The 16,148-nt window shown below is 39.5% G+C and overlaps 1 protein-coding gene across 5 annotated transcripts in view; it reads left to right on the forward strand.

The window, feature by feature from the left end:
- LOC115119617 (receptor-type tyrosine-protein phosphatase epsilon-like) overlaps positions 1–16,148 on the forward strand; it is a 188,299-nt gene that overhangs the window by 157,117 nt on the left and 15,034 nt on the right. For all 5 annotated transcript variants that reach the window (XM_065022934.1, XM_065022935.1, XM_065022936.1 and 2 more), the window contains 5 exons: positions 2,480–2,570; positions 8,563–8,639; positions 9,294–9,330; positions 9,496–9,593; positions 14,988–15,107. In XM_065022934.1, coding sequence (XP_064879006.1) covers positions 2,480–2,570; positions 8,563–8,639; positions 9,294–9,330; positions 9,496–9,593; positions 14,988–15,107 — 423 coding nt within the window. The remainder of the gene's footprint in view (positions 1–2,479; positions 2,571–8,562; positions 8,640–9,293; positions 9,331–9,495; positions 9,594–14,987; positions 15,108–16,148) is intronic.

Genomic DNA, 16,148 nt, shown 5'->3' on the forward strand with positions numbered 1-16,148 from the left:
GATATCTTGATACCCAGACACTGTGTTGGACCCTGTGTGTTCTGATATCTTGATACCCAGACACTGTGTTGGACCCTGTGTGTTCTGATATCTTGATACCCAGACACTGTGTTGGACCCTGTGTGTTCTGATATCTTGATACCCAGACACTGTGTTGGACCCTGTGTGTTCTGATATCTTGATACCCAGACACTGTGTTGGACCCTGTGTGTTCTGATATCTTGATACCCAGACACTGTGTTGGACCCTGTGTGTTCTGATATCTTGATACCCAGACACTGTGTTGATACCCAGACCCTATCTTGATACCCAGACACTGTGTTGGACCCTGTGTGTTCTGATATCTTGATACCCAGACACTGTGTTGGACCCTGTGTGTTCTGATATCTTGATACCCAGACACTGTGTTGGACCCTGTGTGTTCTGATATCTTGATACCCAGACACTGTGTTGGACCCTGTGTGTTCTGATATCTTGATACCCAGACACTGTGTTGGACCCTGTGTGTTCTGATATCTTGATACCCAGACACTGTGTTGGACCCTGTGTGTTGGACCCTGTGTGTTCTGATATCTTGATACCCAGACACTGTGTTGGACCCTGTGTGTTCTGATATCTTGATACCCAGACACTGTGTTGGACCCTGTGTCTTGATACCCAGACACTGTGTTGGACCCTGTGTGTTCTGATATCTTGATACCCAGACACTGTGTTGGACCCTGTGTGTTCTGATATCTTGATACCCAGACACTGTGTGTCTTGATACCCAGACACTGTGTTGGACCCTGTGTGTTCTGATATCTTGATACCCAGACACTGTGTTGGACCCTGTGTCTTGATACCCAGACACTGTGTTGGACCCTGTGTGTTCTGATATCTTGATACCCAGACACTGTGTTGGACCCTGTGTGTTCTGATATCTTGATACCCAGACACTGTGTTGGACCCTGTGTGTTCTGATATCTTGATACCCAGCCACTGTGTTGGACCCTGTGTGTTCTGATATCTTGATACCCAGACACTGTGTTGGACCCTGTGTGTTCTGATATCTTGATACCCAGACACTGTGTTGGACCCTGTGTGTTCTGATATCTTGATACCCAGACACTGTGTTGGACCCTGTGTGTTCTGATATCTTGATATAGTGGTTCATCTTGTGTCACACATGTATGACTCGTTGATAAAGTGTCCCTGTGTTCTATTTGGGGATTCCCAGGGGGGGGCTTCTACTGACGTCCAAACGCCCATGAGTTTATGATTCAGGGGGGTTCCTACCATGTGGGGGCTCCGTCCAAACGCAGTCATGAGTTTATGATTCAGGGGGGTCTCTCTCACGTCCAAACCAGTCATGAGTTTATGATTCAGGGGGGAGGGGCTCTCTCATTCTCTCTACATCTATATCATTAACTAGTGATATCCCAACATCCAAACGCAGTCATGAGTTTATGATTCAGGGGGGGGCTTCTCATTCTGATTAACGTGATATCCCAAACGCTTCCATGCATTTATGATTCAGGGGGGTTCTTAACTGACGTCCAAACGCAGTCATGAGTTTATGATTCAGGGGGGGGCTCTCTCATTCTGACGTCAAACGCAGTCATGAGTTTATGATTCAGGATGATTCAGGATCTTTCTCTCTACTATCATTAACTAGTGATATCTCCTTGTGGGAGGTTTTCTACATAGAGGAAGTTTACGTTAGTCACTGTTAATGGACAAGAGGTCGTACAGGAAGTGCCGATAGACTGCCTTAACAAAGACCTATTGGTTACACTATACAATGCACATGCCTGGAAGCAAGGCCAATGTAATCCTGGTAACCTGATAGGTTTTTAATGGATGGTATGTTATGTTAACTGTTGAACCACTTCAGGTTCAGGTTTTTCAAGTTTCAAAATGTATTCGCCACCTGCTCAGGATACGACAGGTGTAAAACAGTACAGTGCAGCTTAGCCTGATCCCAGATCTGTTTGTGCTGGGGTTGTCCTACGGTCACAAACAGATCTGGGATCAGCCTAGTGTTGCTGACTGACTGACTGGCTGAGTGGCTGGCAGACTGACTGGCTGGCTGGCTGACTGGATGTGGTGGGACTGACTGGCTGACTGAGTGGCTGAGTGGCTGGCTGACTGACTGGCTGAGTGGCTGGCTGGCTGAGTGGCTGGCTGGCTGGCTGACTGACTGAATCTGATGTGACTGGCTGGCTGACTGACTGGCTGAGTGGCTGGCTGACTGACTGACTGGCTGGCTGGCTGGCTGACTGGCTGGCTGACTGAATCTGATGTGACTGGCTGGCTGACTGACTGGCTGAGTGGCTGGCTGACTGACTGACTGACTGACTGACTGACTGGCTGGCTGGCTGGCTGACTGGCTGGCTGACTGGCTGGCTGACTGAATCTGATGTGACTGGCTGGCTGAGTGGCTGGCTGGCTGTGACTGACTGTGACTGACTGACTGTGGTGTGTTTTGTTTTGTTTTCAGTCGTTGCCATCTGGATATACCCAGGGGACATGCCAGGAGGCCAACAAAGAAGACAACAGAGAAAAGAACAGATATCCCAACATCCTTCCATGTGAGGGGCTCCATCTCATTCTCTCTATATCATTAACTAGTGATATCCCAACATCCTTCCATGTGAGGGGCTCCATCTCATTCTCTCTATATCATTAACTAGTGATATCCCAACATCCTCCCATGTGAGGGGCTCCATCTCATTCTCTCTACATCTATATCATTAACTAGTGATATCCCAACATCCTCCCATGTGAGGGGCTCCATCTCATTCTCTCTATATCATTAACTAGTGATATCCCAACATCCTTCCATGTGAGGGGCTACATCTCATTCTCTCTATATCTATATCATTAACTAGTGATATCCCAACATCCTTCCATGTGAGGGGCTCCATCTCATTCTCTCTATATCATTAACTAGTGATATCCCAACATCCTTCCATGTGAGGGGCTACATCTCATTCTCTCTACATCTATATCATTAACTAGTGATATCCCAACATCCTTCCATGTGAGGGGCTCCATCTCATTCTCTCTACATCTATATCATTAACTAGTGATATCCCAACATCCTCCCATGTGAGGGGCTACATCTCATTCTCTCTATATCTATATCATTAACTAGTGATATCCCAACATCCTTCCATGTGAGGGGCTCCATCTCATTCTCTCTATATCATTAACTAGTGATATCCCAACATCCTTCCATGTGAGGGGCTCCATCTCATTCTCTCTACATCTATATCATTAACTAGTGATATCCCAACATCCTTCCATGTGAGGGGCTCCATCTCATTCTCTCTACATCTATATCATTAACTAGTGATATCCCAACATCCTTCCATGTGAGGGGCTCCATCTCATTCTCTCTACATCTATATCATTAACTAGTGATATCCCAACATCCTCTCCTATATCATTAACTAGTGAGGGGGGCTCCATCTCATTCTCTCTATATCTATTATTAACTAGTGATATCCCAACATCCTCCCATGTGAGGGGCTCCATCTCATTCTCTCTACATCTATATCATTAACTAGTGATATCCCAACATCCTTCCATGTGAGGGGCTCCATCTCATTCTCTCTATATCATTAACTAGTGATATCCCAACATCCTTCCATTTGAGGGGCTCCATCTCATTCTCTCTATATCATTAACTAGTGATATCCCAACATCCTTCCATGTGAGGGGCTCCATCTCATTCTCTCTATATCATTAACTAGTGATATCCCAACATCCTTCCATTTGAGGGGCTCCATCTCATTCTCTCTATATCATTAACTAGTGATATCCCAACATCCTTCCATGTGAGGGGCTCCATCTCATTCTCTCTATATCATTAACTAGTGATATCCCAACATCCTTCCATGTGAGGGCTACATCTCATTCTCTCTACATCTATATCATTAACTAGTGATATCCCAACATCCTTCCATGTGAGGGGCTCCATCTCATTCTCTCTACATCTATATCATTAACTAGTGATATCCCAACATCCTTCCATGTGAGGGGCTCCATCTCATTCTCTCTACATCTATATCATTAACTAGTGATATCCCAACATCCTCCCATGTGAGGGGCTCCATCTCATTCTCTCTATATCATTAACTAGTGATATCCCAACATCCTCCCATGTGAGGGGCTCCATCTCATTCTCTCTACATCTATATCATTAACTAGTGATATCCCAACATCCTTCCATGTGAGGGGCTCCATCTCATTCTCTCTACATCATTAACTAGTGATATCCCAACATCCTTCCATGTGAGGGGCTCCATCTCATTCTCTCTACATCATTAACTAGTGATATCCCAACATCCTTCCATGTGAGGGGCTCCATCTCATTCTCTCTATATCATTAACTAGTGATATCCCAACATCCTTCCATGTGAGGGCTACATCTATATCATTAACTAGTGATATCCCAACATCCTCCCATGTGAGGGGCTCCATCTCATTCTCTCTATATCATTAACTAGTGATATCCCAACATCCTTCCATGTGAGGGGCTCCATCTCATTCTCTCTACATCTATATCATTAACTAGTGATATCCCAACATCCTTCCATGTGAGGGGCTCCATCTCATTCTCTCTATATCATTAACTAGTGATATCCCAACATCCTTCCATGTGAGGGGCTCCATCTCATTCTCTCTATATCATTAACTAGTGATATCCCAACATCCTTCCATGTGAGGGGCTCCATCTCATTCTCTCTACATCATTAACTAGTGATATCCCAACATCCTTCCATGTGAGGGCTCCATCTCATTCTCTCTATATCATTAACTAGTGATATCCCAACATCCTCCATGTGAGGGGCTCCATCTCATTCTCTCTATATCATTAACTAGTGATATCCCAACATCCTTCCATGTGATCTCATCCCAATCATCCTAACAGTGATATCCCAACATCCTTCCATGGGGGGCTCCATCTCATTCTCTCTACATCTATATCATTAACTAGTGATATCCCAACATCCTTCCATGTGAGGGGCTCCATCTCATTCTCTCTATATCATTAACTAGTGATATCCCAACATCCTCCCATGTGAGGGGCTCCATCTCATTCTCTCTATATCATTAACTAGTGATATCCCAACATCCTTCCATGTGAGGGGCTCCATCTCATTCTCTCTATATCATTAACTAGTGATATCCCAACATCCTTCCATTTGAGGGGCTCCATCTCATTCTCTCTATATCATTAACTAGTGATATCCCAACATCCTCCCATGTGAGGGGCTCCATCTCATTCTCTCTACATCTATATCATTAACTAGTGATATCCCAACATCCTTCCATGTGAGGGGCTCCATCTCATTCTCTCTACATCTATATCATTAACTAGTGATATCCCAACATCCTCCCATGTGAGGGGCTCCATCTCATTCTCTCTATATCATTAACTAGTGATATCCCAACATCCTCCCATGTGAGGGGCTCCATCTCATTCTCTCTACATCTATATCATTAACTAGTGATATCCCAACATCCTTCCATGTGAGGGGCTCCATCTCATTCTCTCTATATCATTAACTAGTGATATCCCAACATCCTTCCATGTGAGGGGCTCCATCTCATTCTCTCTACATCTATATCATTAACTAGTGATATCCCAACATCCTTCCATGTGAGGGGCTCCATCTCATTCTCTCTACATCTATATCATTAACTAGTGATATCCCAACATCCTTCCATGTGAGGGGCTCCATCTCATTCTCTCTATATCATTAACTAGTGATATCCCAACATCCTTCCATGTGAGGGGCTCCATCTCATTCTCTCTATATCATTAACTAGTGATATCCCAACATCCTTCCATGTGAGGGGCTCCATCTCATTCTCTCTACATCTATATCATTAACTAGTGATATCCCAACATCCTTCCATGTGAGGGGCTCCATCTCATTCTCTCTATATCATTAACTAGTGATATCCCAACATCCTTCCATTTGAGGGGCTCCATCTCATTCTCTCTATATCATTAACTAGTGATATCCCCAACATCCTCCCATGTGAGGGGCTCCATCTCATTCTCTCTACATCTATATCATTAACTAGTGATATCCCAACATCCTTCCATGTGAGGGGCTCCATCTCATTCTCTCTATATCATTAACTAGTGATATCCCAACATCCTTCCATGTGAGGGGCTCCATCTCATTCTCTCTATATCATTAACTAGTGATATCCCAACATCCTCCCATGTGAGGGGCTCCATCTCATTCTCTCTATATCATTAACTAGTGATATCCCAACATCCTTCCATGTGAGGGGCTCCATCTCATTCTCTCTATATCATTAACTAGTGATATCCCAACATCCTTCCATGTGAGGGGCTCCATCTCATTCTCTCTACATCTATATCATTAACTAGTGATATCCCAACATCCCTCCATTTGAAGGGCTCCATCTCATTCTCTCTATTCTCTAGTGACATCATATCATTAACTAGTGATATCCCAACATCCTTCCATGTGAGGGGCTCCATCTCATTCTCTCTATATCATTAACTAGTGATATCCCAACATCCTTCCATGTGAGGGGCTCCATCTCATTCTCTCTATATCATTAACTAGTGATATCCCAACATCCTTCCATGTGAGGGGCTCCATCTCATTCTCTCTATATCATTAACTAGTGATATCCCAACATCCTCCCATGTGAGGGCTACATCTATATCATTAACTAGTGATATCCCAACATCCTCCCATGTGAGGGGCTCCATCTCATTCTCTCTACATCTCTACATCATTAACTAGTGTCAAAGAACAACTTGATAGTCATGTGGAGCCACATTTCCTGGGTCTGTATCTATTTGCAGCAGAAGTCAAAAGTTATTTTGGCACCGGTCAGTGTTGCGAGACTCGTTCCCTAGCGACATGTATTCACACAGCAGTAGATACAGATCCTCACAGATAGTCAACTCTTCTCGTTCTGCCTGCACTTCCTTTTGACAGTTTCACTTCCTCTTTGGTCTGTTCATTAATTAACCCTCGGTCCATTTTTATAGAAACTGAGACCAGGCTGAAATTTGTTCATCTTCACTCTCAACTTTTAGGATCTATTCAATAGAAAATAGAGATCAAGGAATAGAATAGAGATCAAGGAATAGAATAAATAGAGATCAAGGAATAGAATAGAATAAAGAATCGAATAGAATAGAGATCAAGGAATAGAATAGAGATAAAGGAATAGAATAGAGATAAAGGAATAGAATAGAGATCAAGGAATAGAATAGAATAGAGATCGAATAGAATAGAGATCAAGGAATAGAATAGAGATAAAGGAATAGAATAGAGATCAAGGAATAGAATAGAATAGAGATCAAGGAATAGAATAGAGATCGAATAGAGTAGAGATCAAGGAATAGAATAGAGATCGAATAGAATAGAGATCAAGGAATAGAATAGAATAGAGATCAAGGAATAGAATAGAGATTAAGGAATATAATAGAATAGAGATCAAGGAATAGAATAGAATACAGATCAAGGAATAGATTAGAGATCGAATAGAATAGAGATCAAAGAATAGAATAGAGATCGAATAGAGTAGAGATCAAGGAATAGAATAGAATAGAGATCAAGGAATAGAATAGAGATTAAGGAATATAATAGAATAGAGATCGAATAGAATAGAGATCAAGGAATAGAATAGAATAGAGATCGAATAGAATAGAGATCAAGGAATAGAATAGAATAGAGATCGAATAGAGTAGAGATCAAGGAATAGAATAGAATAGAGATCGAATAGAGTAGAGATCGAATAGAATAGAATAGAATAGAACAGAGATCAAGGAATAGAATAGAATAGAGATCGAATAGAATAGAGATCAAGGAATAGAATAGAATTGAGATCGAATAGAATAGAGATCAAGGAATAGAATAGAATAGAGATCAAGAATAGAATAGAGATCAAGGAATAGAATAGAATAGAGATCGAATAGAATAGAGATCAAGGAATAGAATAGAATAGAGATCAAGGAATAGAATAGAATAGAATAGAATAGAGATCAAGGAATAGAATAGAATAGAATAGAATAGAGATCAAGGAATAGAATAGAATAGAGATCAAGGAATAGAATAGAATAGAATAGAATAGAGATCAAGGAATAGAATAGAATAGAATAGAATAGAGATCAAGGAATAGAATAGAGATCGAATAGAATAGAGATCAAGGAATAGAATAGAATAGAATAGAATAGAGATCAAGGAATAGAATAGAATAGAATAGAATAGAGATCAAGGAATAGAATAGAATAGAATAGAATAGAGATCAAGGAATAGAATAGAATAGAATAGAATAGAGATCAAGGAATAGAATAGAATAGAATAGAGATCAAGGAATAGAATAGAATAGAATAGAGATCAAGGAATAGAATAGAATAGAATAGAATAGAGATCAAGGAATAGAATAGAATAGAATAGAATAGAGATCAAGGAATTGTCTTTACACCCATTTTGACACCAGTTTTACCTACTGGAATTGTTGTCTGAAATGTTGTGAAGAAAAGCCCTTAAAGTGTCCATGTGTTTTAAACAGATGACCACTCCAGGGTGGTGTTAACACAGCTAGAAGGAAACCTCTGTTCAGACTACATCAACGCTTCCTATATCCATGTGAGTTGGGGATCTAGCTTTTAAAAAAAATGTGTGTTCTTCTTCGGCCTAAATAAGGTTGGGATAATATATATATATATAACGCTTCCTAAATCCATGTGAGTTGGGGATCTAGCTTTTAAAAAAAATGTGTGTTCTTCTTCGGCCTTAATAAGGTTGGGATAATATATATATATAACGCTTCCTAAATCCATGTGAGTTGGGGATCTAGCTTTTAAAAAAAATGTGTGTTCTTCTTCGGCCTATATAAGGTTGGGATAATATATATATATATAACGCTTCCTAAATCCATGTGAGTTGGGATCTAGCCCATTTTTGAAAAAATGTTGTCTAAAATGTTGGGGATTCTTTTTAAAAAATGTCCATGTGTTTTAAACAGATGACCACTCGGCCTTAATAAGGTTGGGATAATATATATATATATAACGCTTCCTATATCCATGTGAGTTGGGGATCTAGCTTTTAAAAAAAATGTGTGTTCTTCTTCGGCCTATATAAGGTTGGGATAATATATATATATAATAATATTAATAATAAATCATATATGTATCAACATATTATAGAATCTATCATGTTATTATTCCAAACCGAAACAAGACCAGTTTTCATTGTAATGTTATTAATTAAGTGTTTTTATTTGTTATTTTTTGTTAGGGCTACACGGACAATAACAAATTTATCGCAGCACAAGGTAAATAAATCGATGTTTTTCTACAGCAAATATTTAAATTAAAGTGTCACGTGTGTTTTCCAAATGTAATAACACATTTGTTTTATTTTTAAATATGGCTGCTGGTCCCGTAATGTCAACAAAAGATGAATGGGGTTAATGAGCTAATGGACTGTTGTGTTCCAGGTCCTAAACAAGACACGGTAGCAGACTTCTGGAGGATGATATGGGAACAGAAGACGGCAACTGTTGTCATGCTGACCAACCTGAAAGAGAGGAAAGAGGTGATTGGTTACAAGACTTCCTCGCTTTTTCACTGTCAACACTGTTACTTTCACTTTGAGTTTCTCTCTAATGTTCTACCAGCACTAGAAATACAGCAACTGTCTTCATTACACATTACTGCTACACTACTACACTGATACTAATACTATACTAATACTATATTACTGCTACACTACTACACTGATAGTAATACTATACTAATACTATATTAGTACTACACTAATCCTATATTACTACTACACTAATCATATATTACTACTACACTACTACACTGATACTAATACTATACTAATACTACACTAATACTATATTACTACTACACTAATCATATATTACTACTACACTACTACACTGATACTAATACTATACTAATACTACACTAATACTATATTACTACTACACTAATCATATATTACTACTACACTACTACACTGATACTAATACTATACTAATACTACACTAATCCTATATTACTACTACACTACTACACTGATACTAATACTATACTAATACTACACTAATACTATATTACTGCTACACTACTACACTGATACTAATACTATATCACTGCTACACTACTACACTGATACTAATACTATACTACTACTACACTAATACTATATTACTGCTACACTACTACACTGATACTAATACTATACTACTACACTAATACAATATTACTGCTACACTACTACACTGATACTAATACTATACTAATACTACACTAATACTATATTACTGCTACACTACTACACTGATACTAATACTATACTAATACTATATTACTGCTACACTACTACACTGATACTAATACTATATTACTACTACACTAATCCTATATTACTGCTACACTACTACACTGATACTAATACTATACTAATACTACACTAATCCTATGTTACTGCTACACTACTACACTGATACTAATACTATACTAATACTACACTAATACTATATTAGTACTACACTAATCCCATATTACTGCTACACTACTACACTGATACTAATACTATACTACTACTACACTAATACTATATTACTACTACACTACTACACTGATACTAATACTATACTACTACTACACTAATCCTATGTTACTGCTACACTACTACACTGATACTAATACTATACTACTACTATATTACTGCTACACTACTACACTGATACTAATACTATATTACTACTACACTAATCCTATATTACTGCTACACTACTACACTGATACTAATACTATACTAATACTACACTAATACTATATTAGTACTACACTAATGCCATATTACTGCTACACTACTACACTGATACTAATACTATACTACTACTACACTAATCCTATGTTACTGCTACACTACTACACTGATACTAATACTATACTAATACTACACTAATACTATATTAGTACTACACTAATCCCATATTACTGCTACACTACTACACTGATACTAATACTATACTACTACTACACTAATACTATATTACTACTACACTACTACACTGATACTAATACTATACTACTACTACACTTATCCTATGTTACTGCTACACTACTACACTGATACTAATACTATACTACTACTATATTAGTACTACACTCATCCTATGTTACTACTACACTAACACATTGCTGCTATACTTGTCTGAGTGCCCTCAAGCCTCTGAAGTCAAGCCATCCATTTCCACTTCACAATCTCTCCTTAAACAGAGGAGGTCATCTGTCTCCATGTGTACTTTCCCCTGTGAGCAGTCCCAAGGAGCTTTACCCTGGAGAGAGAGAGAGAGAGAGAGCGAGAGAGAGAGAGGGAGAGAGAGAGAGAGAGACAGAGAGAGACACACAGAGAGAGAGAGAGAGAGAGAGAGAGAGAGAGAGAGAGCTAACCTTGCAGAGATCAATACAAACAGGAAAGAAAGGAGATTAAAATCAGCTTTTGTGCTGCTCGGAATCGATGATTAAATAATGGCTAATAAAGCCCTCTAAGTCTTTATCATAATTAGTCAGCAAACTCTCTTTAAGTGGTTTTAGACTGGATAATTCTGATTGGCTGGCTGGCAGATTAAGCCCTCACATTCTCTACTGCACTCAGTGTCTTACCAGTCACCTTTAGGATGGTGATGCATTCAATACACACATTCAATGCCACCCTCCTATACCCCTACACATCTAGAATAGTCCTAGTAAGCAAAATGATGTTGAAAAGACGTCTAAAATATAGTATTTTCCAGACGTTGAAGTTAGGTTCATTTAGGCTCTGATTTGGTTCGGTCTGGAGCAGACTGGATTTGGTACAAACATAGTCATCTATGATTGGCTCAGATTTGGTCCAATCAATGCTGGTCCAATCAAGGCTGGTCCTACCGCATCAAACCTCAAATACAAAAGTTTATGATTGGTTCAAGGCCGGACCGCTGAACCGCACAAAAAAAACACCAAATAACGACGCCTGGACAGGACCAAACAGAGAAGACTTCCAAATGACGTTGGCGTCTGTCTGTGCTTACTGGGATGTAGCCTACAGTGTCAGCCCGCAATGGAATTGTATGAATGTCCATCTCTGTGGTAGGCAGCCTACCATTTTTATAAACCAGGCAATTACGTAGGCTTTATTAGTCCAGACTCGTGTGACTAATCAATGTGGCTATTTTAACCTCTGAATATCAGCTACCCAACTTTTAATCAGGTGTTATCCTGAGCCTATTGGCAATGTGTTTACACAGCAGGAAAATACAGAAGTACTTTCTTTTTTCACTATGTCCTTCATGTTATCCCCTGCCTGTAGGCTACAGAAAAGGCCCCGTGCCCTTTCTACCGGAGGCTATATCTGCAACATGATTTAGATACAGTCAGATACATTTTTTTTTACAGAACGTCGGAGGAGCTCTGCAGCGATGCATCTCTCCAACGGCACCCTGGGAATGGACAAGATAAATATTTTTTTACGCCCCCCCCTTCCTTTCCCTTCCTGAGCACTGCTTATCACAGGGCGTCATCAGCGCTCACCTAATTAGCCCTTAGACCACTGGTTGAGAGAAATACTCATTCTTTTTGGGGCAGAAATATGTGAGGTTTTATGTTTATTTTTTAACCTTTATTTGACTAGGCAAGTCAGTTAAAAGAACACATTCTTATTTTCAATGACGGCCTAGGAACAGTGGGTTAACTGCCTGTTCAGGGGCAGAAGGACAGATTTGTACCTTGTCAACTCGGGGGTTTGAACTTGCAACCTTTCGGTTACTAGTCCAACGCTCTAACCACTAGGCTACCCTGCTGTTGTTGGAGGGTGCGTCTTGGTCTTGGTCAGTTTAGCTTGGAAAATGATGCCCTTGTCAATCTGCCGCAATAGATGGCCGCCTAATCTGCCTATTGGGCGGGCCGGCCCTGGAGGAAGCTCCTCCTTCTCACTCTAATAGGTTGCAGAGTCAGGAGGAGCTAAGAAGTCAAGACAGATTTCACCCCCCCCCCCCCCCCCCGCGTGTGAACTAATAGAATCTAATACTACAGTACTGTCTTATCTTCTATACTATGTGTACAGCCTATCACTTAGCATGACCTGTAGACATGCAGTCTACATGCTAGCCTACCACTTAGAACGACCTGTAAACATGCAGTCTCCATGCTAGCAGAGCACTTAGAATGACCTGTAAACATGCAGTCTCCATGCTAGCAGAGCACTTAGAATGACCTGTAAAACATGCAGTCTCCATGCTAGCAGAGCACTTAGAATGACCTGTAGACATGCAGTCTCCATGCTAGCATACCACTTAGAATGACCTGTAAACATGCAGTCTCCATGCTAGCATACCACTTAGAATGACCTGTAAACATGCAGTCTCCATGCTAGCATACCACTTAGAATGACCTGTAGACATGCAGTCTCCATGCTAGCATACCACTTAGAATGACCTGTAAACATGCAGTCTCCATGCTAGCATACCACTTAGAATGACCTGTAAACATGCAGTCTCCATGCTAGCATAGCACTTAGAATGACCTGTAAACATGCAGTCTCCATGCTAGCCTACCACTTAGAACGACCTGTAAACATGCAGTCTCTATGCTAGCATACCACTTAGAATGACCTGTAGACATGCAGTCTCCATGCTAGCATAGCACTTCGAAATGCACTGTAAACATGCAGTCTCCATGCTAGCATACCACTTAGAATGACCAGTAAACATGCAGTCTCCATGCTAGCATACCACTTAGAATGACCTGTAGACATGCAGTCTCCATGCTAGCATAGCACTTCGAAATGCACTGTAAACATGCAGTCTCTATGCTAGCATACCACTTAGAATGACCTGTAAACATGCAGTCTCCATGCTAGCATACCACTTAGAATGACCTGTAAACATGCAGTCTCCATGCTAGCATACCACTTAGAATGACCTGTAGACATGCAGTCTCCATGCTAGCAGAGCACTTAGAATTACCTGTAAACATGCAGTCTCCATGCTAGCATAGCACTTAGAATGACCTGTAGACATGCAGTCTCCATGCTAGCAGAGCACTTAGAATGACCTGTAAAACATGCAGTCTCCATGCTAGCATACCACTTAGAATGACCTGTAGACATGCAGTCTCCATGCTAGCATAGCACTTAGAATGACCTGTAGACATGCAGTCTCCATGCTAGCAGAGCACTTAGAATGACCTGTAGACATGCAGTCTCCATGCTAGCCTACCACTTAGAATGACCTGTAGACATGCAGTCTCCATGCTAGCCTACCACTTAGAATGACCTGTAAACATGCAGTCTCCATGCTAGCATACCACTTAGAATGACCAGTAAACATGCAGTCTCCATGCTAGCATACCACTTAGAATGACCAGTAAACATGCAGTCTCCATGCTAGCATACCACTTAGAATGACCTGTAGACATGCAGTCTCCATGCTAGCATAGCACTTAGAATGACCTGTAAACATGCAGTCTCCATGCTAGCATACCACTTAGAATGACCTGTAAACATGCAGTCTCCATGCTAGCATACCACTTAGAATGACCTGTAAACATGCAGTCTCCATGCTAGCATACCACTTAGAATGACCTGTAAACATGCAGTCTCTATGCTAGCATAGCATTTAGAAATGCACACCCAATCATTTGTTTCATACCGCGTTGGGGTCAATTATATTTATATTCCTGTCAATTCAGGAAATACACAGACATTCCAATTCTCTTCAATGCTTTTCAAAAAGGAAACTGTATCATTGAAGTTGGAATTAGGTTATTTATACTTTCTGAATGAGCTGGAATTAAAATAGAACTGATTCCAACCCTGTTTTATACTAAGTTAGGGTGCTAGTATAGACATTGGAACATTCTCTATGATTAAAACCTGAGTGTCCTGTGGTGACTCATTTGCTTCCCTGTTTGTGTGTTTCCAAACCACTAGGACAAGTGTTACCAGTACTGGCCAGACCAGGGCTGTTGGACCTATGGTAATGTCCGGGTGGCTGTGGAAGACTGCACTGTGCTGGTGGACTACACCATACGGAAGTTCTGCATACAATATGTAAGTTATTATTAGATGGGAATCATGTGGGTCATGTAGATTATAACAGTACTGTAGGTTTGGTTGGAAATGTACGTGCTTGCCTGTCCTATACTTATTCACTTGTAGTATACTAAAGCACTATATTTATTCACTTGTAGTATACTAAAGTACTATACTTGTTCACTTGTAGTATACTAAAGTACTATACTTATTCACTTGTAGTATACTAAAGTACTATACTTAGTCACTTGTAGTATACTAAAGTACTATACTTATTCACTTGTAGTATACTAAAGTACTATACTTATTCACTTGTACTATACTAAAGTGATACTAAAAGGTATTTGACTGTAAATATGTAGTCTACAGAGATCTACAACACTGATGGACATTCACTTGTAGTATAATAAAGTACTATATTTATTCACTTGTAGTATAATAAAGTCCTATACTTATTCACTTGTAGTATACTAAAGTACTACACTTATTCACTTGTAGTATACTAAAGTATTTTACTTATTCACTTGTAGTATACTAAAGTACTACACTTATTCACTTGTAGGATACGAAAGTACTATATTTATTCACTTGTAGTATACTAAAGTACTACACTTATTCACTTGTAGTATACTAAAGTACTACACGTATTCACTTGTAGTATACTAAAGTACTATACTTATTCATTTGTAGTATACTAAAGTACTATACTTGTTCACTTGTAGTATAATAAAGTACTATATTTATTCACTTGTAGTATAATAAAGTACTATATTTATTCACTTGTAGTATAATAAAGTCCTATACTTATTCACTTGTAGTATACTAAAGTACTACACTTATTCACTTGTAGTATACTAAAGTACTACACTTATTCACTTGTAGTATACTAAAGTACTATACTTATTCACTTGTACTATACTAAAGTTCTATACTTGTTCACTTGTAGTATACTAAAGTACTATACTTGTTCACTTGTAGTATACTAAAGTACTATACTTATTCACTTGTAGTATACTAAAGTACTATACTTATTCACTTGTAGTATACTAAAGTACTATA

This window comes from Oncorhynchus nerka, linkage group LG10 (assembly GCF_034236695.1).
Source record: "Oncorhynchus nerka isolate Pitt River linkage group LG10, Oner_Uvic_2.0, whole genome shotgun sequence".
In the NCBI taxonomy this organism is placed as follows: domain Eukaryota; kingdom Metazoa; phylum Chordata; class Actinopteri; order Salmoniformes; family Salmonidae; genus Oncorhynchus; species Oncorhynchus nerka.